Source organism: Rattus rattus, chromosome 8 (genome assembly GCF_011064425.1).
Source record: "Rattus rattus isolate New Zealand chromosome 8, Rrattus_CSIRO_v1, whole genome shotgun sequence".
Taxonomy (NCBI): Eukaryota; Metazoa; Chordata; class Mammalia; order Rodentia; family Muridae; genus Rattus; species Rattus rattus.
Genome location: NC_046161.1, coordinates 49,230,795 through 49,254,205, shown reverse-complemented (window position 1 = coordinate 49,254,205; position 23,411 = coordinate 49,230,795). Strand labels below are relative to the sequence as shown.

Genomic DNA, 23,411 nt, shown 5'->3' with positions numbered 1-23,411 from the left:
CCATGGCTTCCCCACTCAGACACATGAACCAGCCCACACATATCAAAAGCTTATTTTTAACACAGTTTAAAATATTTATTGTGCTTCAGCACATGTGGCAATCAGAAGATCTAGAGCTGGCTCTCTGCTTCCCTTTTACATGGCTTCCGGGATTCAAACTCAGGTTGTCAGACCTGCCCACTAAACCACCTCACCAGCCCCAAATGTCAGCAACTTCTTTTATTTGAAACAGAGGAAGCCAGGCAGGGAGGAAGGGGAGGAGGAAAGAGAGAATGAATATATAAATATGTGTGTGCTCAGGCACATGGAGATCAGAGAATAGCTTTCAGAAGACAGTTCTCTCCTTCCACTGTAACTGAACTTGGTTTATCAGGCCTACATGGCAGTAGTTCTATTCCATGAATCAACCTGCTGGCCCTTTAAAGACTGACTTTTACTATTTTTAATTATGTGTGTATGTGTCTTTATGTCGAGTCTTACACTTGGGTGCAGATGCCCAGGGGCCTCAGACCCCTCTAGAGTAGGAGCTAGAGGCATTTGTGAGCTGGCTGCCAGACTCTCCGTAAGCATAGCAACTGTTCTTACAAGCTGAGCCATCTGCCCAGCTCTCTATCTTCCTTTTCGGTTACATTCATTGTATGTGTGTGCATGTGGGGAACAAGCGAGAGACATGCACCGTTATATGATTGTGAAGGTCAGGATGACCTTGGAAATTGGTTCTCCTACCGTGACTGAGTGCAGGTCCTCTTTCTGGCTTGGTGCCAAATGTGTTTACCCACTGAGCCATCTCACCGTCCAGCTTCCTTTCTTTTCTTTTTTTTTTCTTTTTTGATTGTTTAGGGGTTTAGTGTTTTTGAGGCAGGGTCTCACTACATAGCCCAGGCTACCCCAACTGCTCAAACTATAGGCATGAATCACCATGGCAGACTTTTATAGTATTTTTTTTTAAGTTAATGATTAGATTATTCCCTGAAGAGTTCAGAATTCAGGAATTCTACTACATCGTAAGAAAGTTTCCACTTTCTTAGCTCACAATATTTTTTCTTTTATTTATTTTTATTTACATTTTAAATGTTATCCCCTTTCCCAGTTTCCTGTCCATAAACCCCCTATCCCACCCCCTTTCCCCTGCTTCTATGAGAGCACTCCCTTACCCAACCCTCCCTTCCTCCCACCTCCCCGCCCTGACATTCTCCTACACTGGAGCATTGAGCCATGACAGGACCAAGGTCTCTCCTCCCACTGACGCCCAGCAAGGCCATCCTCTGCTACATAGGCAGGTGGAGCCATGGGTTCATCCCTGTGTACTTTTCAGTTGGTTGTTTAGCCCCTGAGAGCTCTGGGAGCTCTGGTTGGTTGATACTGTTGTTGTTCTTATGGGGTTGCTCCTTCAGCTCCTTCAGTCCTTTCTCTAACACCTCTGACCTTCTACTGTACTAACCACATAAAGTCACTTCTGTCAACCATGAACAAAAAGCCAGCACAGAGGATGATGGTCTCAAAAGATTCTATACGCTATGTCATCACAGCCATCTTAGTAGGTATGTGTTATTACTTATATAACACAGTTGCAGGAGAGCTCCACATTTAAGCAGTGGGTGAATAGAGTCAATATACAAAAGTTCTCAGCAGCCTGACTTAGCATCTTAGGTATGATGGATGTTGCTGCTTCTTGCCAAGAGAAATACACATCACCCAAAACAAAACAAAACAAAACAAAGAATACGGGTGGCACTCAAAACAATAGAGAACTTAAACTTCTCTGTCCTACTCTATTTGATACACAGTTCTCAGGAGAAGAAAGTCTGCACAGTGTGCAGGTAAATTTCAATTACCCAAAAGGAAAGAAAAAAATTACTGTTCTGTGCCCTTCTAATTTTCTTTTAAAATGAAAAACAAGTAAATTTTTAAAAAATTATGGGCTGGAGAGATGGCTCAGTGGTTAAGAGAACAGACTGCTCTTCCAGAGGTCCTGAGTTCAAATCCCAGCAACCACATGGTGTCTCACAACCATCTATAATGCCCTTTTCTGGTGTGTCTGAAGACAGTGACAGTGCACCCATATACATTAAATAAATAAATAAATAAATAAATAAATCTTTAAAAAAATTATTAAAATTTAACATCAAATCCTCTATATAAATAGATGCCAGGAAGAAAGCATTGAAGAACACCTCAATGCCTTATTTCTAGGTATTCAAAATTACAAATTATCTTTTCAAGTTTTTGTGATGTTATTTACTTTAGGAACTTTGCATGAGCAACTATTTATTTTATCATTAAAAAGTTTTTAGACTATACTACATAACCATTTTATTGACACATTAAGATAAAACCATAGGTTCACATATACTGTTAAGAAATGTTGTTCTGGCCCATTGGTGACGGCTCAGGCCTTTAGTCCCAGCACTCAGGAAGCAGGGGCAAATGGATTCTAGTTGAGTTCTAAGCCAGCTTGGTCTATATGAGTTCCAGAAGAGCCAGGGCTACACACAAAGAAACCCTGTCTTCAAAAACAAGCAAATGAATGAAAGAAAAGAAAGAGAGAGAAAGGAAGGAAGGAAGGAAGGAAGGAAGGAAGGAAGGAAGGAAGGAAGGAAGGAAGGATGGAAGGTAGGTAGTAGGTAGGTAGGTAGGTAGGTAGGTAGGTAGGAAGGAAGGAAGGTACTAGGTAGGTAGGTGGGTAGGTAAGTGGGTAGGTAGGTAGGTGGGTGGGTGGGTGGGTGGGTGGGTGGGTGGGTGGGTGGGTTGGGTGGGTGGGTGGGTGGGTGGGTGGGGGGGGGGGTGGGTGGGTGGGGGGGTGGGGGTGGGTGGGTGGGTGGGTGGGTGGGTGGGTGGGTGGGTGGGTGGGTGGGTAGGTGGGTGGGTGGGTGGGGAGGTGGGGAGGTAGGGAGGTGGGTAGGTAGGTAGGGAGGTGGGTAGGTAGGTAGGGAGGTGGGTAGGTAGGTTTGATAGGAATTGCTGACCACAGGTGAGCTGCTTACCTTCTAGATTTTAGACAATGGCATTTTGTTCCATGTAAACGAACAACTGTTAAAAGCAACATTATCATCCCAAATAATGATCTTTTAAACTTTTCTTTTTCTGTGGATTAACATTCTAAAACAATCTGAAGTACAGTATAAATATAAATCTTACTACCTGAATAAACAATGCAAACTTACAAAGAACTTTAGGGGAAATATTCACTATGCAAAAAGCATTAGATCAAAGTTGATTTCCATCACAAAAGTTCTTTTCAAAACAATCACAAATACCTACGAATGCCTACAGTCCCACCTAGGAGGATCATCCTAGTATACTCAGCACATATCTCAGTGAGTAAGTGCGCAGACTATGCCTGCTGACTAAAACCTTTGTCTTGACCCCATGACCTTAAGAGTTATACAACAGAACATCTCTCTTAGGTTATGAAAAGGATGAAAAGGTTAATGATGTAGATTAGAATAGAGTCCAGCATGTACACACAGGCTGAAAATTAATGATGCTAACATGGTCCCAGTTTAGAGAAACCTCAAGGTCCCCCAGGATTTTACGTAGCGTGTTCTATTTAGCAACAATGAGCTCAAACACTAAACACATCTGTGACCATCCAAGACAGTGCAGTTAAGGAGCTGTAATGAGTATCTTCTCTTACACATCTGTGTTTTCTACCTACACCTTTCTAAAACAAGAAAACCAAATAAAAAATGAAATAAATAGTCTCAAAATAACCACGACAGGGCTCCACAGTTAAGAGTGCTTTTTCTTGAAGAGGACCTGAGTTCAATTCCAATAATCCACACAGTGACTCACAGCTGCCCTTAGCTATAGTTCATCCAATAGCCTCTTCTTACCTCAGAGGGCACCAGGCACACATATGGTGCAGACACATACACGTAGGAAAAACACTCGTAGACATAAAAATAAATTTTAAAAATAGAATCAAGACAGGAAGATGCCTTCAACATAAGGCATGCCAGCCTGAGCACCCCAGTATGTCTGTGGAGTTTAGTCAAGTACCTTATTTGCTCCAAACTGCACCCGAGCTTTGCCTTTCACTAAGGTGGCATTGATCTGCATGATGACAGATTCTATTGAGTAGGCACTGCTCCAGCCCTGCAGGAAGAAAAAGGTGCATCTAAAACTCAGCGATCTTCACAATTCCCATCCAGAAAAGCCTAACGAAACGGCACAGAGAAGGAGCTAACAGTAGCAATCAGTGCTTACAAATCCGTAGTGACAGGAAAAACAGTGGGCCACTTCTAGATTCTCACTAACAACCCGGGTTCTAAATGTCAGCGAGTGGGTTATAATTTCAGATCAACACCACTCTCAATGGTTGTTCCAGCATGGAAACACTTTACCTTACACTTGTTTCAGAAGTAGGTGCTACTACATTTAAGAGCTCTCCTCTTAACATCCAGCTTATGTATGGAAATAGTCCACTAAAGCTGAGAATTGTACAGAAGTTACCTGTTTTGTGAGAAGTTCCATACACAGTGCTCCTCCGCCCAACACGTACCTTTAAAAAAGGAAAGCAAGCATAGAGAATCTTCCTTAACTTCTGAATCATTACTAAGACAGTACTCACACAAAAGTAGAAGACAGCATCCAGAAATAGAAACTGTTGTTAGAGACAGAAGACTGGCCAATTTCAAATGTTTACAGTCCTTACTCTAATACCATCGACTTGTCAAACAAGTTGAAGAGAATACTAATAAACTTTTCTGATGTCAAAAACTAAAACCTTCGCTCCAAACATCCCAGAGAACAGGAGCAAAACAATCTGTTTTCTTAGTGGACACTCATGTTCTTCAGTCTCTGGAGTTTTCTCTGCACCCTGTTGCAATGCTGACAACTCTGCTGACAGGGTTACAGACAGCTGTACAGTCTGAGTCTTCAGTGTTTTGTTGAGACGGCACAGTAGAGCCCACACACGCCCTACCATGCCTCCATTTCTATACCTTCATACAAAATTTAAGCTGTCTTCTAATTCTGAGATTGTTGGTTTTGATCAGCTAGTAGTTTTTCTTCTTTTAGTAGCTGAGCTATGAAAGAAGCCACTTTGGTTCTCCTTTACTAGGCTTCCCTACCTCACTCCTCTTTTCATCAGGTCTTCTGTCACTTAACCCCATGGCGACGGGAGCTCAGCTATAGTCTTTAGATCGGACCCATCGCTCTAGGTGCTTCTCCTCTCTTCTGTGTGTGGTTGGGGTGTGTGTGTTACACACACTATGGAGGTTAGACCTAACTCCAGCTATCCCCATACTGTTTAAGATAGGGTCTCTCGATGAACCTCTCACCAATTCCAGCCAGCTTCAAGGATTCTTCTCCTTTCCCTGTCCTCCCTCTCCCCACAAGTGCTTGGGTTACAGGAATAAGCCATCATACCCAGACTGTATGTGGGCTCTAGTATCTCAACTCAGGTCCTAATTTCTCAGCAAACATTCTACCAACTAAGCCATCTCTTCTGTTCCTAGAAAATTATTTCCTTTTTCCTATATACCAGTTAATGACAGACAAATCCAATATTCACAGTTAAATATGCTTACCAGAGGAAGGAGGGGGGAAAAAAAAGACTTGTTACAGAATTTACAATGCTATAGCAAAACTAAACTGTAAAAAAGTTTAACATTGCTATACTTGGCTAGGAAAGGGCTGGTGTTCTGAGAGATATAAAAGTTTTAAAATTCACCATATTTCCACCCTATGTTTATTTTGTGTATGTAAATATTTGGCTAGGTTACCTAATGCTCTCCTTACAAAAATAGCCATGGGGCTTTATGGTAGAAAAACCACCCCCACTGCCCGATCCAGAAGCATGCGGAAGTGTTTAAAGGTAACAAAGTGAAACTTTAGCCCTCCTAGCTTGTGATCTCCACTCATCCTAACAGTATCTGTGGTCAGAACTGTAACAGTTTGCCAAAAGCAGCAGCTACATTTCTACGGAATTACTTCAGCTGAGCATCACTCAGAACTGCAGTGTCTCAAAGAGCAACATTTCCCAAACAGCAAACCAGAGGATGCCATCTTCTGAGATGCCAAGGGGCCAAATATATATATTAATATTAGAAGTTATCCAGTGATTTTGTGGAAGACAGATTTAGGAGCTGTTATTTAGTGAGTTTTTGGAAAAATCACATCAAGTCTTCAACAAGTCCCTTTGGAATAAATATGACTGAGCCTGTGTTCAAAATGTCTAATATACCACAGGACTTTCTGGGAGATGTCGCCAAAGGAGCAGGCTGCAGGCAGCACCTAAGTCACCTTTTAAAGAAGTGTTCCTGGACTGTACTTAGACATGCTGAGCCTCATGGACACAATGGCCAGTCGTGTCGGGTTCTACACCCCAACATCAGGTCACACACATTCTGACTATATTGAGAAATCCTACCAGGATGTGATCTCAGAAACAAAAAAATTCTATTTGTTTTTGCACATCTATATATTACAAGAGACTATTTCTGAGAAGATCTGAAGTCTATCTTTAGGAGTCATTCACTATTGTTTCAAATACAGAAATTATCAGCTTATAGGCAATGTTTTTAGATTTTATTATTACAATAGAAATTATCTCACAAAGTAGAATTAGCTGAGGATTTGAAAACTCTCAAACGATTTTTTTCAAGATTGTTTTTCTTTTCATTCATGTGTGTGCAAAAGCCTATAGAGGCCAGAAGGGGGTATTAAATCCACTGGAGTTGAAGTAGCAGGTAGTTGTAAGTCACTTCACATGGGTGCTAGAAACTGACTTTGGGTCCTTTGCAAGAGAAACAACTACTCTAACCTTCCCTGCTCCCTTACAAGTAGTTCAATGATGTCTGATGGGGGACTGCATAACATTTCAGAGTTGATCTTTTTCTTGCCTCCCATAGCTTCCTAACTACAAAAAGAAGGAAGACAAATTCAGGACAACTGTATGACAATCGCCAGTCAACTGTATTAAGTAATAACTATTCATGCCGAGATCACTTCCACAGTCGCCTCAGGTTGCCAGATCACCATTGTGACTACACTCGGCACAGAGGCCTGTGAGAAGCTCAGTAACTGTAACATTCCTGAAATCCTCAAGCATGCTTTATATTTGGAAAACATTTTTTAAAGACCGGATCTTGATATACATTGACCATATTACCTAATATCCAGATATAGACATGGATGGATCTCTCTGGCAGGCTCAGACCTACTGCATAGGCAAGGCTGGCCTGGAACTCACAATCCTGCATCAGCTTTTGACAGACTGAGATTACAGGCAGGTACACTCAGCTAAAACCTGCTTCTAGAGGGTCAATACCTATAAATAAACTCCATTAGGATGTGTACTTATAAGTAACTAATTCGGCCTGTGGTTCTGAATGTGGACCCCAAGGAAGTGCTCTCAGTTTCATTTAAGAACTACTTAGAAATGTATGTTCTCAAGTCCCTTTAACCTACCTGACACAGAATCACTCTGACACATACTATCACAAAAAAGTAAATATGTAAACTTACCCTCCTGAGAGAACAGGTAACACCACTCGAACAAACGGGGGATCAAATGGGAAATTATCCTAAAAAAAATGTTTAATCAATTTTAAGAACATCATTTTTAACTTTGCATTATTTAGAAGGTTTTCAAATAATCAATAAATATATCATCTTATTACCTGGTCATGAAAGTAAAATTAATACCAAAGGACAGATGAGAAACAAGTAACAACAAAACCATTAAATAGGAGACTCAGGTCAGGACAGAACAGAGCAGAGCTGCACTAACTCACACCATAAGTAAGCAGCGTGGTGTGGTTAGGCCTGGGAGAGGCCTTTTCTTCCCACTACAGAAGAGGAATGGAAGAGGTTAGCAAACAGCAGAATGCAGACTTGCTGCCAGGGAGGCAAAGAGACGCCTGGGGGCCTTCTGCAGGTCAGGATGGGCCCCAAGGGACCAATGGCCGACTACCCTCACAGGGAGTCAAACCTGGCTCTCAACAGTCTCCATCACCTCACTGTCTAGGTACCCCGCTGTCTGTGGCCCTGGCAGGGCAAACGTTAATCCCTTCTGGGGAAGAACGCAATACTGCAACCCTCTTCTGTGATCTTTCACACATTATGTCCATCACTGTGAAGACTTAGACGTAAGGACAACACAATGAGACAGAGTCAACAGGCACATGTTACAGTAACTGCTGCACATCTGGAAGGAAGAGAAGATGAAACCAAACCACAGCACAACTGTATATCATTACAACAGAACCTTAGAGGTTCTGGGATCTGGAGCCAAAGCAGCAGGAACTAACAACCCAATAGGTGACTGACTGAGGCTGAGGTGACTGAGACTGAGGTGACTGAGACTGAGGTGACTGAGGCTGAGGTGACTGAGACTGAGGTGACTGAGGCTGAGGTGACTGAGACTGAGGCTGAGGTGACTGAGACTGAGGTGACTGAGGCTGAGGTGACTGAGACTGAGGTGACTGAGACTGAGGTGACTGAGACTGAGGTGACTGAGACTGAGGTGACTGAGACTGAGGTGACTGAGGCTGAGGTGACTGAGGCTGAGGTGACTGAGACTGAGGTGACTGAGGCTGAGGTGACTGAGACTGAGGTGACTGAGACTGAGGTGACTGAGACTGAGGTGACTGAGACTGACTGAGGCTGAGGTGACTGAGACTGAGGTGACTGAGACTGAGGTGACTGAGGCTGAGGTGACTGAGGCTGAGGTGACTGAGGCTGAGGTGACTGAGAGAGACTGAGGTGACTGAGACTGAGGTGACTGAGACTGTGCCAACAAACTGCAGAGGAGAGGCTCAGGAAGTGGAAAACAGAAAACAAACACCCAGAATGAAGTTAGGGAAGACCCAAAAATGTACAAGAGGTGAAAGATGCAGAAAACAATGACACAATGTTTACCACTTATGTCTGAGTCTTAGAAGAGAAAATAAGGCAAGAAAAATGGATGAGAATTTTTCAAAGATTTCCCAATGCTTGGCCACTCACTATAAGCACTTTCAGGAAAGACTAGAATCTTTAGTGATAAGAAAGGTATCTTCAAGGGGCTGAAAGGAGTTGATAACTTGCCAACCTAAAAATCCATATTCCTCAAAAATGCAATTAAAGCCAGGCAAACCAGCACATACCTGTAACCCCAGCACCCAGGAAGCAAGAGAAGAAGGTAACGAGTTTGAGACTAGTCTGTGACTCAGAACAAGACCTTATCTCAGAGAAAAAGAAATTAAACAGATGCATTTTCCATCTTCAAAGCTACCCTAAAAAGAAATACTTAACTATAATTTTTAGGCAGAAAAAAGATAATGCTATATATAACCTGAGAGACTAAAGAGCATGAAAATTCCAAATTTGGCTTGTCTCAGAATAATCCAAGTAAAGAATGTAAATGTTTGTATTGAGAACATGAACTCAAACATTCTAAGGCAGTGGCTCTCAACCTATCTAACATAACAAATATTCTACATATCAGATATTTACGTTATATTTCATAACTTAGCAAAATTAGTAATGAAGTAACAACAAAAAAATTTTTATGGTTGGGGGTCACCACACATGAGGAACTGTATTAAAAGGTCAGTAGTAGGTAGTTTGAGAAATAGTACTCAAAGGCTATGAGATTACAAAGGCAAAAAGCAGAATATTGGACTTTGACATTTCAAGGATATATACAGGATGAGTAAGAAAACATATAACTACTAAGTTAAAAGGTAGGAAACAGAAGTCCTAAGAAAATCCAAAAGGGAATGGGGCCGGGGAAGGGAGATACAACACAAAAAAGACAAGTAGAAAATCACCTATAATATGGTGAGTACCAATGGTAACATTCAATACAATGACTAAGCTGCTTCATAAAGTCAGAGGTGCTGAGGAAACAGCGGTACAAGCTCAAGGATCTGAGCTCCAGCCTCAGAACCAAAGACGACAGTCAGATATGCTGGCACATGTCTGTGTGTCTAGAACTGAGGACACATGAACAGGAGGATGTCTTAAGCTCATTGGTCAGCCCATCTAGACATACTGGAGAACTCCAGGTTTAGTCAGAGACCCTGCCCCGCTCCAGCCCTAAAAAGGTGAGAGTCATCTGATAGCACACAGACAGAAGCTAAAGTAGCCAAGAGCGTTATTTGTTAGTCCCCTAATGGACGGACGGGTCAGCAAAGCTGCCTCTAACTTTCTGCAGCAGCTAGGTAGGAAAATGGCTTCCTGCTCTTGACGAAGGCAGGCCAAGGGAGTCTAACAAAAATTATGTCCAATTTTTATGTTCAAACAACGTGAAGTAATGCTTTTTTAAAAACTTAGTTTTGAGGCAAGATAGGAACAAACATGTCTCATCCAATTATTTCCAAGAAAACAAGTGGAAAATGACTAAAATACTACTCTTCAGTCCTCCTGGCAGAGGACAGGTGTTTCTAGAGGCTAAAATGCATCATCATACATTTCTACTGCAAGTTAGAAAATGAAGACACCTGTCCATACAAGATGTCAACCCACTGAGAGCTTCATCTACTTCTAAATCTATCTATAATGTAACATTATAACAAAGCATGGACATAAAGCTTGTTAGAGCAAAGGTATTATTAGAATAGATCTTTCTTTAAATACATAATCCCAAATGAGCAACTATAAAACCTCTTTTGACTGATTGAGAACTACCTTCAGTTTCAGAAATCTCAGAAAGTAATTCTACTTCAGAGCCTAGAGGCTCCTCCATAAACTGTGCTCTGGAATTCAACTAATAAAGCTTTTTACAATTCTAAGTATAAGAAAATAGTCTTTAGGGTTGGGGATTTAGCTCAGTGGTAGAGCGCTTGCCTAGCAAGCACAAGGCCCTGGGTTCGGTCCTCAGCTCAAAAAAAAAAAAAAAAAAAAAAAGAAAGAAAAAAGAAAGAAAAATATTCTTTAACGTCTATGTTTTCTTCCTTCAAAACATCTTAAACCCACCTGTGTCACCTGTAGCACCAACGCCATGTACAAACGCTGCACCATTTCTTTCTAAGATTAGGTAACAGCCTCTAACTACTCTGTCAGGGACCAACTATATACTATCAACCAGTGCTAACAAAGGGAGCTAACCAACTGTTTAAGACAAAACAAGAAGCAGAACAGACCAACTATGCCCTCAAATAAAAACCTCCCATGGCTGGCTTACAGCACAAAGAGCACATCCCAGAAACCGTAGGCTTTTCAGTATGTTCTTGAAAGTCCGACAGTCCCTTTTCCCCAGAGACAACTTCAAACCCCAAACCCTTACACAGCAAGAAGAAATTCAAAGTCACTTGGATAACCACTGTGGACAAACCCTGTAACTGCAAGACAGCGGATGCGCTAATCCTCCTCTTCAACTCACAAGAACACTCAACATAAACCTCAAAACACCTCAATCTAGCTGAGATTTTCAATCATTACATTTTACCATATTAGACATGAAACCACTAACATTTTATCTAGAGCCCATTACTATTCTTTTTTAACCTTTATTTTTAACATCTTGAAAAGGAACATAAATATACAGGGAAAACTTTAGAGCTTATTGTAAACAGGATGCCCACAAGACCAACAGACGCCTCTGTCTGCTCAGCAGCTCGTTATGGTGATCACACCTTTGCTCTCTGGTTCTGCTGCCCAGGTATGAACCACAATTTCGGTGTTTTTGAGCTTTCTTTTCTCACTATTGTGTACCTAAAAAGTCTTTCTAGAAATGTTTTTCCTAATTTTACCAGAGTCCCTGGCCCCATGGAATTTTAGCACAAGAGAAATATGGTTTTTGGCTAAAGACTGTTATAATGCCTAAGAATATTTATTTGCAGGACCAGATTTCCCTTACCTGCACTTACAACACATGCCCTATACAACACTGTTTACAAGTTTTGAATTCTATATAAACAAAACTACACAAAACTGCTAGGAGTCTAAGTCTAATTTCTTCTACTTATATATACTATATAGAAGACTGACCTATCTTGTCAATATCTTATGGATGCCACATTCTCCAGGTCACTGTACCTGGATTACTTTGGTTGTAGCTGTGATACAATGCTGCTCTACACATTCGTGTGTGTCCTGGTGTCTAAGCACTCATCTCTTGTGGAGTACACATCTCAGCAGTTCCTCAACTAGCCAAGCTCAGTATCAACATTTAATTCCAATGCTTGGGAGTGAAAGGGAAGCAGGCAGACCTCTGTGAGTCTGAGGCTACTCTAGTTTAGATAGAAAGTTTGAGGCTACACAGTGAGACCCTGTCTCAAAAAAAAAAAAAAAAAAAGAAAGAAAGAAAGAAAAAGAAAAGGAAAGGAAAGGGAAAAAAATCCAGAACTATGTGGTACGAATATCTTCCACTTTACCAAACTGCTCTCCAAGGCAACTGAGCCACTAACATCCTCCCACTAGAACATGGAACCCATTACAATGTTCTTACCTTAAAAGAGAAGTTAAGCAAAATATATTCTATGCCTTCTTTTTCTTTTAAGATCTGAAGATCACTGTGCAAAGGACTATCAGAGTCAACCCTAAGAATAATAAAACAAAAGCCAGTTCAAACAAGATTAGAGAAACCTTTCTTACTAAGCTCCAATTAAACCAGTCCAAAGGGGGGCGGGGGAACAGAGCCTCCAAGGTAAGTTCTAAACAGAACGTACTCCACAGTCCCAGAAAAAATAAAATGAATCACTATGGGCTCTAGCTCCTTGGGAACAAAGGGAATCTGAAATTAATGGTCATTCCAAAGAACAACAATTAGATACACATAACTTTTCAAACAACTGAAAGACGTTTTGGTAATATCCTTTCCTAAAATCGTACTTTTAACAAAGAAGTTTAAGGGAAAAAAAATTACCACCAATAAAACCACCAAAAGTAAATCACTATAAAAACATTTTTTTCTATAACTCTTCTACACGTACTGCCTAAATCTCCTCATTTCAAACATAAACAGGATCAGTCTCATGCTATTTGAATACCTTTTGTTTGTAAACTGCCACAATCTCATAAACTTGTCAAACACTCCCTGCCTGTCTATCACTCCCTGTTGTCTGAGCCTCAGAACAGCTCACTTTAGTAATTTAACAACCACTTACTGAGCAGTGCTGTCCAAGCAAATGCAGAATACAAAACTATGAAACTGATGAGGCAAAAAGAAGAAAGAAAACCCAGCATTTCATTGTAAAGGAGGTCAGCACAACAGGTACTCACTTGTGTAGTTTGACGTGCCAGTCATATAAGCTGTCATTTATTAGCTCCACTGAATAGATCCCTGTGGAGACATAAGACATACTGGTCACTCTTCATTTCCATCACTCTGGTGGGAGTTAGCTCTAAGTATGCTGAGTAGTAATAACAGCACATTTTCACTATCAAAGTAACTAAGGCTATCAACTAAAAGATACTTAAATGAATGTAAAAACACTGCTTAGTGCTGACTTCCACTGAACAACATACACTATGCAAGCACACAGACTCTTCTAAGAAAGGAGTCCCTCTCTATGTATTACGTTAATCTTCACTTTTCTGAGACGTCTGTTTTCTACTGTCCCCCTTTCTAGAGCATCCACATAAATGTATTCATTTTTAGTATTTGTATTATGTATGTATATATTATGTATTATATATACCACCGGTGTACGTGCCTGTGGAGGCCACATGGGTGTCAAGACACCCGAGACTGGGAGTCAGAGGCAGCTGTGAGCATTAAATCTGGGAACTGGAACTGGGTCCTCCCCAAAGTAGGACGCTTCTTAACCACTCTCCAGCTCTTAGTATCAGTCTTCTAAACCACTCTGTAACATTCTTTTAATAAAGCCAAATTAACTGAACCAATTATTCCTAAATGCAATACATTTTCCCCTCAGGCTCTATAATGCACAAATCTTACTATCTGTTTAAAAAACTCCTGCTTTTGAGGATTGACTGTCAGGGCCCTATGTCAACTGGGCAAGTTTTCTACCAAAGAGCTTCAGCTCCAGCCCTGAAAGATGTTTTTTGTGGAACTGTGAATGAATGAAACCCATCAATTTAAAAAAGAACACCACCTCTACTGTAAGCTCTGTTTCAAAATAAGAAAACTAGGAAAATAAATCTAGCAAGTTTTCCTTGTACAACAAAATGCATTAATCTTTCTTATTCTTAAGTAGTATTATTCATGCTTTTGCCAGAAAATAAAAATCGTAAGTTATATCTTCACCAGAAAAAAAGGCAAGAAGAAAAAGAATGCAATTTTTTTTAAAGATTTATTTTATGTATATAAATACAAAAATACACTGTCTCTGTCTTCAGACACACCAGAAGAGGGCATCGGATCCCATTACAGATGGTTGTGAGCTACCATGTGGTTGCTGGGAATTGAACTCTGGACCTGTGGAAGAGCAGTCAGTGCTCTTAACCACTGAGACATCTCTCCAGCCCCTGTAATTTTTTTTTTTTTAAATACAAAAGATAAACTCACTGGGCGCACATCTTTAATCCCAGCACTTGGGAGGCAAAAGCAGGTGGATCTCTGAGTTCCAGGCCAGCCTGAGTTTGAGGCCAGAATAAGTTCCAGGACAGCCAAGAATACACAGAAAAACCCATCTCAGAAAACAAAACTACAAACAAGATAAACTCATTTAATATCTTTTATCATTTAGAATTTCATTAAACCTGAATTTTACATCTCTGAAATAACATCAATAAAAATTTCCAACTCTGTATTTGGCCTCAGACTCACAGAGGTCTACCTATATTTCAGTAAATGACACATATTTGGTGTGGTGGCACACATATCTAACCCTATCGTGATCAAAGAGAAAAATAGTGAGTTCCAAAACAGTTTGTGCTAAATGGTCCCCATCACTCCCCAGAAGGAAGGCAAAGCAAAAGAGAAAGGCTCCGTGTAAAGCAGCAAGCGGCCAGCAGGCCAGAGCCTCACCTGCCTTGTAGCTCTGTGATCTGTAGACGTCCCTGAGCTCCTTCATGAGTCTATCTGATGCTTGTACTGACCCAGATACCGCACCCTGAAACAATGAATAATTAAGTCTTAAGGTACCAAAGCCTGAGTAAAATTTTACAGAAACATTGTAAAAATGACCACAACTCAGTATTAAGAAGTCAAGAAGTGCAAGTGAATAAAGGATTATGAAATGCTAAGAAAAACAGAAAACTGAAGATATGTTTTGCTTGTTTATATCATGAGGGAAGGCCTCACAGTATGCCCAGAACACCATGGACTCTGTGACAGTTTAGAGTTCAGTATGAGTCTATTCCAAACTACAACTTCTAAAAATGCTACAAGACCCTCACTAAGACATTTTAGCATTAACTTCAGCACAAGTTGTCCTCTGACCTTCACATGTGTGCTTTGACAAGCACCCCTTCCTCCACACACGTGCACACAAAATAGCATACTTTTTCTTAAAAATCAAAGTTTGAAGGTTGTACTACTATGAGTTTAAAGGTTTCAAAGATCTATTTCCTAGCCATGAAACCCTGAACTAGTTTTTTTAATGTACATATGTGTAGTATACATGTGTATTTGTATACCTGTAGACTCACTCATGTATAGTCAAGTGCACATGTGTACCCACACATGTATGGGCCAAGGTAGATGTGTGAAGTGGATCATCATCCTTGGTTGCTTTCCACCTTATTCACTGATGTAAGGGCTCTTAACTGACAACAGTTTAGTTTAATTAGCCAGCCTGCTCAGGGGGATCCTGTCTCCTGCTTCTGAGTTGTGGAAGTATAGGCTGGCCACCACAGACATTCAGCATTTAATGTGGGTTCTAGAGATCAAATACCAATCCTAATACTTGCAGCTTGAGAGGCAACCAACCTTTACCATTGTGCCATCTCGCAACCCTCCAACTGGTTTTACGCCCTAGTATTTATATCTATAAAATATGAAGAATGTCGATTTCCTACAATGGAAATGAAGATTCTATGAAGACTAAATGGGACAGTAATATAAAGTATTAAGTCTTATACTTATGTCAGAGTACCCAATAACTTGTAGCTGTTCTAACTAACCCCATACAAACTGAAGTCCATCATCAGACACAGCAAGTAAAGTATCAGTTCAGGTGCTACAACCTTACTTTAATAATCAAGATATGGGCTTAACATTCTCTGCAACAAAAGACTTGCTAATTAAATTAGTGTATTAAACATGATTGAAGGAAGTATAAGAATTTTCTATAATTCATTCCTGACATTAACTTATATAACAATTCACTCACTATGTTTGCCTAAAACAAAGCAGCTGGCCCGACCTCCTGAAGTTTAATAAGGTGCTCTAACACAAGACTGCCAATGCATACATTCCTTGACTGACAACACACCCCACCCACCATTTTCATTTTTCACAAGTCATCCAAATACTGTTTGCCTATATTTGAAAGATGAGCAATCCAAAGCCACACAGGCGTGGTTTTTTTCACCAAAGTATGCATCTTATACTGCTATGTTGCTTCTTTTTCCTAAAAGGCATGTTAAATCATCTAGCATGGTAGGTAATATACACCTCCAATCCTAGCACTTAGGAAGTAGAGGTAGGCAGATTTCTGAAGTGAATGAATGGCAGCCTGGTCTACAAGAGTTCCAGGCTAGCCATGGCTACACAGTTCAAACTCAGGGGTAAGGGACAGGGATAAGTAAATCTAAAGAGAAAAGTTACTTTTGGGCTGATTAGGGTATAAAAGCCAGAGGTGAGGTTTGAGGGAGAACAGAGACAGAGTAATACTTTGTAGGAGCCTGAGTCTGAGCACAACAGAACCTATAGTAGGGAAGTAAGTAAAGCGGCAACAGAATGCAAAGAGCAGTTCCTCTACACTCGTTTCTGTTGCTGTGATAAAAATACCCTGACAAAAAAACAACTTGGGGAAAGAATAGGGTTCGTTTCACCCTACAATACCAGGTTAGAGTCCATCACTGTGGAGAAGTCAAGGAAATAACTTCAAATAGATAGCCATACCACATCTACAGTCAAGAGCAGAGAGGAGCGAACACGTACATTCTCACCCACTTGCTTGCTTGCAGTCTGCATTTGTCTTCGCTACAGAATTTAAGACTCCCTACTAGGGAATGGAGTCACCCGCACAGTGGGCGGAGTCTTCCTGAATCAGTTAACTGAGTAAGACAGTTCCTTGACAGACGCGCCCACAGACGCGCCCACAGGTCAATCCAATGCTCCTGGCTGAGCCTCTCTTCCATGTTAACTCTAAGGTTATGTCAAGTTGACCATTACAACTGTCCACCACAGGATTATTATACAGAGATAGTTTGTTTTTAAGACGTGAAGAACAGGGGTTGGGGATTTAGCTCAGTGGTAGAGCACTAGGAAGCACAAGGCCCGGGGTTCGGTCCCCAGCTCCGAAAAAAAGAATCAAAAAAAAAAAAAAAAAAAAAAAAGACGTGAAGAACAGATGAACAGGGAAGAAAGTGGCTGTCAACAACCAGGAGAAGCAGCACAGTTCAACAAAACAAATGACCAAACCCATCACTAAGGAAAGGATAGAGGGCAGCCAAAATTGATATCTTAATGAGTTAATTAATTACCCAATCTGTAATTATGTAACCACAAGTTCGTGTTCTAGATACTTACTCACACTTACATTTAAATGGTCTTGCCTTTGAGTCTTCCTGATTTTCTCCAATATTGCCAAATTTTCTTTTTCAATCCCTTCGTCTTCTGACTTTTTCCCATTAATAGGCTCTTCTTCCTTCATCTCGTAGTGATCCAAGTCTTCTATATCCTACAAACAGAGTGTTATTAAGGTTTCTTCTCTTCTTCACTAGTTTCTTGTGTCAGAAAAAAAATTTGAATAAAATTTAAAAAGTACAAGAAAAAAAGGATCATCCATTCTAGGAGGAGGAGGAAAGCCTCAGATTCCATTCACAAGGCTCTCTCCTTTAATACCTTGTGTTCTGTGGAAAAGCTGGGTTGAGTAGAGCAGATTTCATAGTTTCATAAAGCTGCTGACTGTGCTCGCTTCGGCAGCACATATACTAAAATTGGAACGATAAAGCTGCTGACTATCATCAAATATGCCATCTTTAGAAACCTTCGATTATGAGGAACTTTTCAAACAATTTAGTGACCCTTTAATTGTTCGTATTTTATTCTAGAAACCTAACTTTAGAGTTTTATTCTAAGAAATATCAATACTAATTTAGGAATAATTATACCCATCTCGTTCTGATAATTACAAAAATAAAATATACACATGCAAAAACAAACAACCAAACCAAAACCCACTTAATTTGATGGATCATCCATTATGCGGTCTTTAGGATACTAAAATCAGCTTAGTTTTATATAGTCTTGAGCTGGCTCAAACTCCCTTTGGAGCTGAGGATGACCCTGATCTTCTGATACTCCTACCTGTATACCTCTTGGTGCTAGGATTATAAGCAAGTGCCACCATGCTCAGTTTTATATGGTGCTTGGAGATCAAGGCCAGGACCTTGCACATGCTTAGGCAAGCACATTACCAACTAAGCTACTACAAACACAGACATAGCCAGCGTAATTATTTTCTTTATCAATAAAAACCCTGAAATAAAAGACATGGAAATACAGACTCTCCATGCTCTCAAAATAAGAACTGAAACAGATAGTGCTAAAAGACTCTTGAGTTTTTTTTGTTTTGTTTTGTTTTGGTTTTTTTGTTTTGTTTTGTTTTGTTTTGACAACTTTAGGGCAAAGTTTTTAGAAAAAGAATTTGAAAAACACCTGTAGACCAGCATCTTTCACAGCCCATTCTCGTTCCCGTATCATTTGCTCTTACCCACACACACACAAATCTATGCCCAAGCTTTCTGGTCCTAACTTTAGGACTGCTTCAAGCTTCAATTAACCAAGATCTCTGAAGGAGTATCCACTTCCTCCACTTTCCATGCAATCTGAATTGAAGGTCAATGACTACCTTCAATCCAAAGCAAACTCGACAGGTTTCTTCCACCCATCACATTTTGTTCTTAATCAGATTCTATGCAGGGCTTCATGCTATGAAGACTTTTCTCCTGTCCTGTATTTGTTTTCTTCAGAATTTCAATAATATCATGTACTCTAGAAGCCACCTCTCCTCTGCTTAAAGGACAGCATCCAGTGCCCAAAAAACACTACACTCAGGTCCTTCAACCACGTTAGTTCTAGTAACATTGAAATGTCTTCCTTGTTATTTCCTACCTTTCTAGATTTCTCTAAATATTACTATCCCATGTCAATTTTATGAGAAGAAAAAGAAAAAGTACAGAAACTCTGAGTACAAAGTCTACTTCACTGCATATGGGGCCAGGGGTGGGAGGGTGGGGGAGTTTAATGTTCTTGTGTAGTTTGTCCCACCTAATTAAACTCCATGGAAACAGTAAAGCAAACAGCCTATCCACCAAAGTCACTCTAATTAAATAATTTTAAGAATGATTCTACTCCCAGATACAAAACAAGTGACTCTTTCATTTGCTTTGACCCATTCTCAAAGTACATTTTAAACAGATTTTTTTTTTCAAATAAAGTAGGGTAAAAGTCTGATAAAATAATAAGATTCAAAACAAAAACCAATTTTCTTGAAGCTAAAGATCACTGAAATTCATATGCATTTTATCTGGTCAATGGAGTTTTGAATCTTTATTTCAAACTCTGAATTTAAACTCAAAGGTTCAGAAGCCTAAAGATCTATTGGTGAGTGACAATTATCTTAATGCTTTGGAAAGTTGCTACAAAATTTGTGATTTAAATGTTCCCTCCAAAGTCAGGTGTGGTGCTATAATGGTATTAAAACGGGAGCCTTCCCCATTGCTAATGTCACCACCACACAGAGGACTCTGATGATCAGAGCTGCATCTGTCCTGAAGGCTTGTGTCCTGTCTAGCCTTCACAGTTGCAGTAAATGCTATGCAAGCAGCTAAGCAAGGGAGCAGTCCTCCCCAGGTGACAATTCCACAATTTCCATCAGGCCAAGATATGCATAAAGGTATAGTAAGTGGCACTCACATGTCGGTGGCAATCAACAGCAGTCTAATTGGACTAAAGACCCCACTCAACAGAAGGGAAATCATGTCTGGTACTGGAAATTTAGGCAGCTTTCCTAGAACTAGTGAGTTCATGGACTTTAAGAAAAATTAGCCTCTCCCAGGGATGAGCCCCCTTATTGGTTGCAGAATGCAGAATGGTTACGCTTGAAACCAAATACACAAGCAAAACCAGGCTCAGTAGGTTATGTGCATGTACACACGTGTACACACACACACACACACACACACACACATACACACACACACACTCATTCATATTTAACATACATAACAATAAAGAAAAAGAGGCTATCAACTTAGGAGTGGGGGGACATGGGAAGGGTTCAAGGGAAGGTAGCTGGGAAGAGTTAGGGGAAGGAAAGTGATATTCTATTTCAATTAAAAACATATTAGAATATAAAAATTAAAAATATTAAAATGCATTGGTGGCTCATGCCTATAATCTCCAGCACTCAGGAGGCAGGTGGATTTCTGAGTTTGAGGCCAGCCTGGTCTACAGAGCAACCTTCCAGGACAGTCAAAGCTACACAAAGGAAATCCTATCTCAAACAAAACAAAAAAGATTAAAAGAGATCAGGCCTTTAACAGATGAGTAGGCATGAGCCCTTCTTCCTTGATAACAAAGGAAGCATAAAAGGTTATGTGCCTCAGTTCTCCTGCTCTTTTGCTTTCAACCTTTGAGGTCACAGCATGAAAATTCTCACAAAATACCCTGATTCTAAACTTCCTAGCTCTTAAACAGTATGAACATAAATTACCTAGTCCTGGGTAGTCTAATTCCAGCAACACAAAGCAAACTAACAGAAAGCCCTTAAATGTTTTTTTTTTTTTTTTTCAATAAGAGACAATGTCACTGCTTCTAACAAGCAGTTTGTGATGTCCTCAAACTTTCCTTTCATTCAAATACAATTCTCTGTCTGTCTGTCTATCTGTCTGTCTATGTTAGGCTCATGTGTGTATGGAGATCAAATACTACCTCAAATCACACCCTTATTTTTTTCACACAGTGTCTCTTACTGAACCTGGGTCTAACTGCCTGGGTAACTAAGAGTCACAGGAACCCTTCTGTCTCTGCCTCCCCAGAACTGGAGTTGCAGATGCAAGCTGCAGCACCTAGATTCTTTCTGTTTTTTTAAACATGAGTGCTGGGGAATCTGAACTCAGGTCCTCAAACTTGCATGGCAAGCACTTTACTGACTGAGCCATCTTCCCAGCTGTAGACACAAACTTTAAACTCAATAGTTATTTTCTAAAAATAACCAAACTATAAGCTAAATACTATTATTAAATATAAACAATTTTTTACTGCCCTCAGATAAAACAATATTGTTTGCTTCTAATGAAGCAAAACCAGAGTTTAGAAGTATATTTCATTTGAAATACCAGGTACTTTTTGTTATTCAACATTAATAGTACTTTAAAAAGATTAAAGAATTATTAAAACGTTTAAATGTTGAGATATTCATGAGATGTGAACCAGTGGGATGGACCACTCAGCCAATAAAAGGAAGTGTCCCAAGTCTAAGGACTTGAGACCAAACCTTGAACCCATGACGCAGAAACAAAGAACAGACTCTCAAATGTTGCCCTCTGACCTCCACATGCCACACACACACACGCGCACGCACACGCATATACACACGCACACACATACAAATTAATTAAATTAAATGGAGAAAACTCCATTAGGTATTCATGAAGTACTATTCTTACATAAATACCTACTTCAGCCATCTCTTCCTCTTCCTCCTCTTCTGAAGTTACTTCTTCCGTTGTGCCATTCTGAAACAGAGAAAGAATGTGCCAATGCTACACACAGCCCATCAGAAAGCTGGCCACTATTAGTCACTGTCACCACAGAACCACGAGCAGAGCTTACTAAAGAATTTCAAGTCAATCCAATGTAGCAGATGCATTATGAATATACAAAGGCAATCAAATATAAAGGAAACTTAAAAACTAAAGATAACCTAATTTTAATTTTTTACTTATATGTTCTGCTCATAATAAATGCTCCAAATTATTTTTTCCTCATCTACCCATTTAACACCCCCCAAAAAAATACCTTAATTTTTCTATAAATTCACCTGCCTTGCATTTTAAGTGATGAGATGCTATAAAGAAATAGATACTCGAGAATGAGTAACTTAAGAGCCGGTCTATCTACTACGAACACCTCTCCTAAGGCAGGGTTTACTACGCATCTACACTGGAGTCAGTCACGTGGGATTTTAGGAAGGGTCTTCATATACAGTCAGACATGAAGTCTCCTGCCAGAGCCAAGTCTGTCACCTCTCAATATGGAAATGCATCTGTATTCAAAAAGGCAGGTTTAGTTTGGGACCCAGAGATCAAATCAGACCACCAGATCTCAGCATCTCAAAGCGTCTGTTCTTAGATTCTCTGAGAGCACAAGTCTTAATAACAAAACACCCTCATTAACTCCTCATGACCAGTGAGCTGGAGAAGTCTGTGCAGGTTCATGCAGCCTAAGCTTAGGCTTATTTTAAAATCGCAATCTCTCCAAACACTTATTCCTTTCCCAGGGACAAAATGAGAAAAGCAAGCAGTTCCCCAAATTATTGTGGTGTGGTTCACCCTTTTCTGCATTTCTAAACCATATTATTTCTGATATATTTTCAAAAACAGAAAGAACACAGCTACCAAGCAGTCCCAAGTTCCCAAATACAAGTCTGAGTGCACCAAGGGTGAAAAGCATTGTTGAAATGCTAATTTCAAAACCTACCCCAGAAAATCCCTCATCAAATGCATTTTAATGCAACAGTTAGAGACCCTTACAGAAAACCATGACCAATCAAAATACAAAGAATAAGTGGGCTAGTAGTGTCCAGCCCCAACTGAGGTTATCTACAACACAACTCCTATGTCTAAGGCTTGGGGTCAGAAAAGAAGATGGGGCCAGAAGACTAAGAGCCAGAGGAGGGAAAAGGAAATTTGTTGGGAGATTTTGGTCTCCTAGAAATATCATAGAAGCTACTATACCCATGAAGTCTCACTGTGATGCTTATCTAAATTAAGATGTGAACAAGAATGACACCAACAAAAATGCTAACAGGAAAAGCAGGCTGTGCAACAGTAGGAGAAATGGTCATCCCAAAGGACAGCATGGCAACAAGTTAACCAAGACCACATGGTTACAGTGTATGGACTGAAGGGGGGCTGGGAGGGAAGAGAAGAAGGGAGGGAGAGAGGGAGGGAGAGAGGGAGGGAGAGAGGGAGGGAGAGAGGGAGGGAGAGAGGGAGAGAGAGAGAGGGAGAGAGAGGGAGAGAGAGAGAGAAACAATAACAATTGAAGAAATAGAGGCCATGAATTTGAAAGACAGCAAGGTCAGTACTGGGAGGTGTTTGAGGGAGAAGGGTAACAATATAATTTTATATTTTAATTTTTAAAAGTTATGGTTTTAAAAAGTATTTTTAGATGA

The 23,411-nt window shown here is 40.2% G+C and overlaps 1 protein-coding gene across 2 annotated transcripts in view; it reads right to left on the bottom strand.

Annotated features, from left to right (window-relative positions):
- Nucleotides 1-23,411, bottom strand: part of Ube2q2 (ubiquitin conjugating enzyme E2 Q2) — a 54,624-nt gene that overhangs the window by 7,948 nt on the left and 23,265 nt on the right. For both annotated transcript variants that reach the window (XM_032911244.1, XM_032911245.1), the window contains 8 exons: nucleotides 21,694-21,750; nucleotides 17,547-17,687; nucleotides 14,867-14,951; nucleotides 13,156-13,216; nucleotides 12,383-12,473; nucleotides 7,474-7,532; nucleotides 4,456-4,504; nucleotides 4,003-4,098 (listed from right to left, as the gene is read on the bottom strand). In XM_032911244.1, the coding sequence (XP_032767135.1) occupies nucleotides 4,003-4,098; nucleotides 4,456-4,504; nucleotides 7,474-7,532; nucleotides 12,383-12,473; nucleotides 13,156-13,216; nucleotides 14,867-14,951; nucleotides 17,547-17,687; nucleotides 21,694-21,750 (639 nt within the window). The remainder of the gene's footprint in view (nucleotides 1-4,002; nucleotides 4,099-4,455; nucleotides 4,505-7,473; nucleotides 7,533-12,382; nucleotides 12,474-13,155; nucleotides 13,217-14,866; nucleotides 14,952-17,546; nucleotides 17,688-21,693; nucleotides 21,751-23,411) is intronic.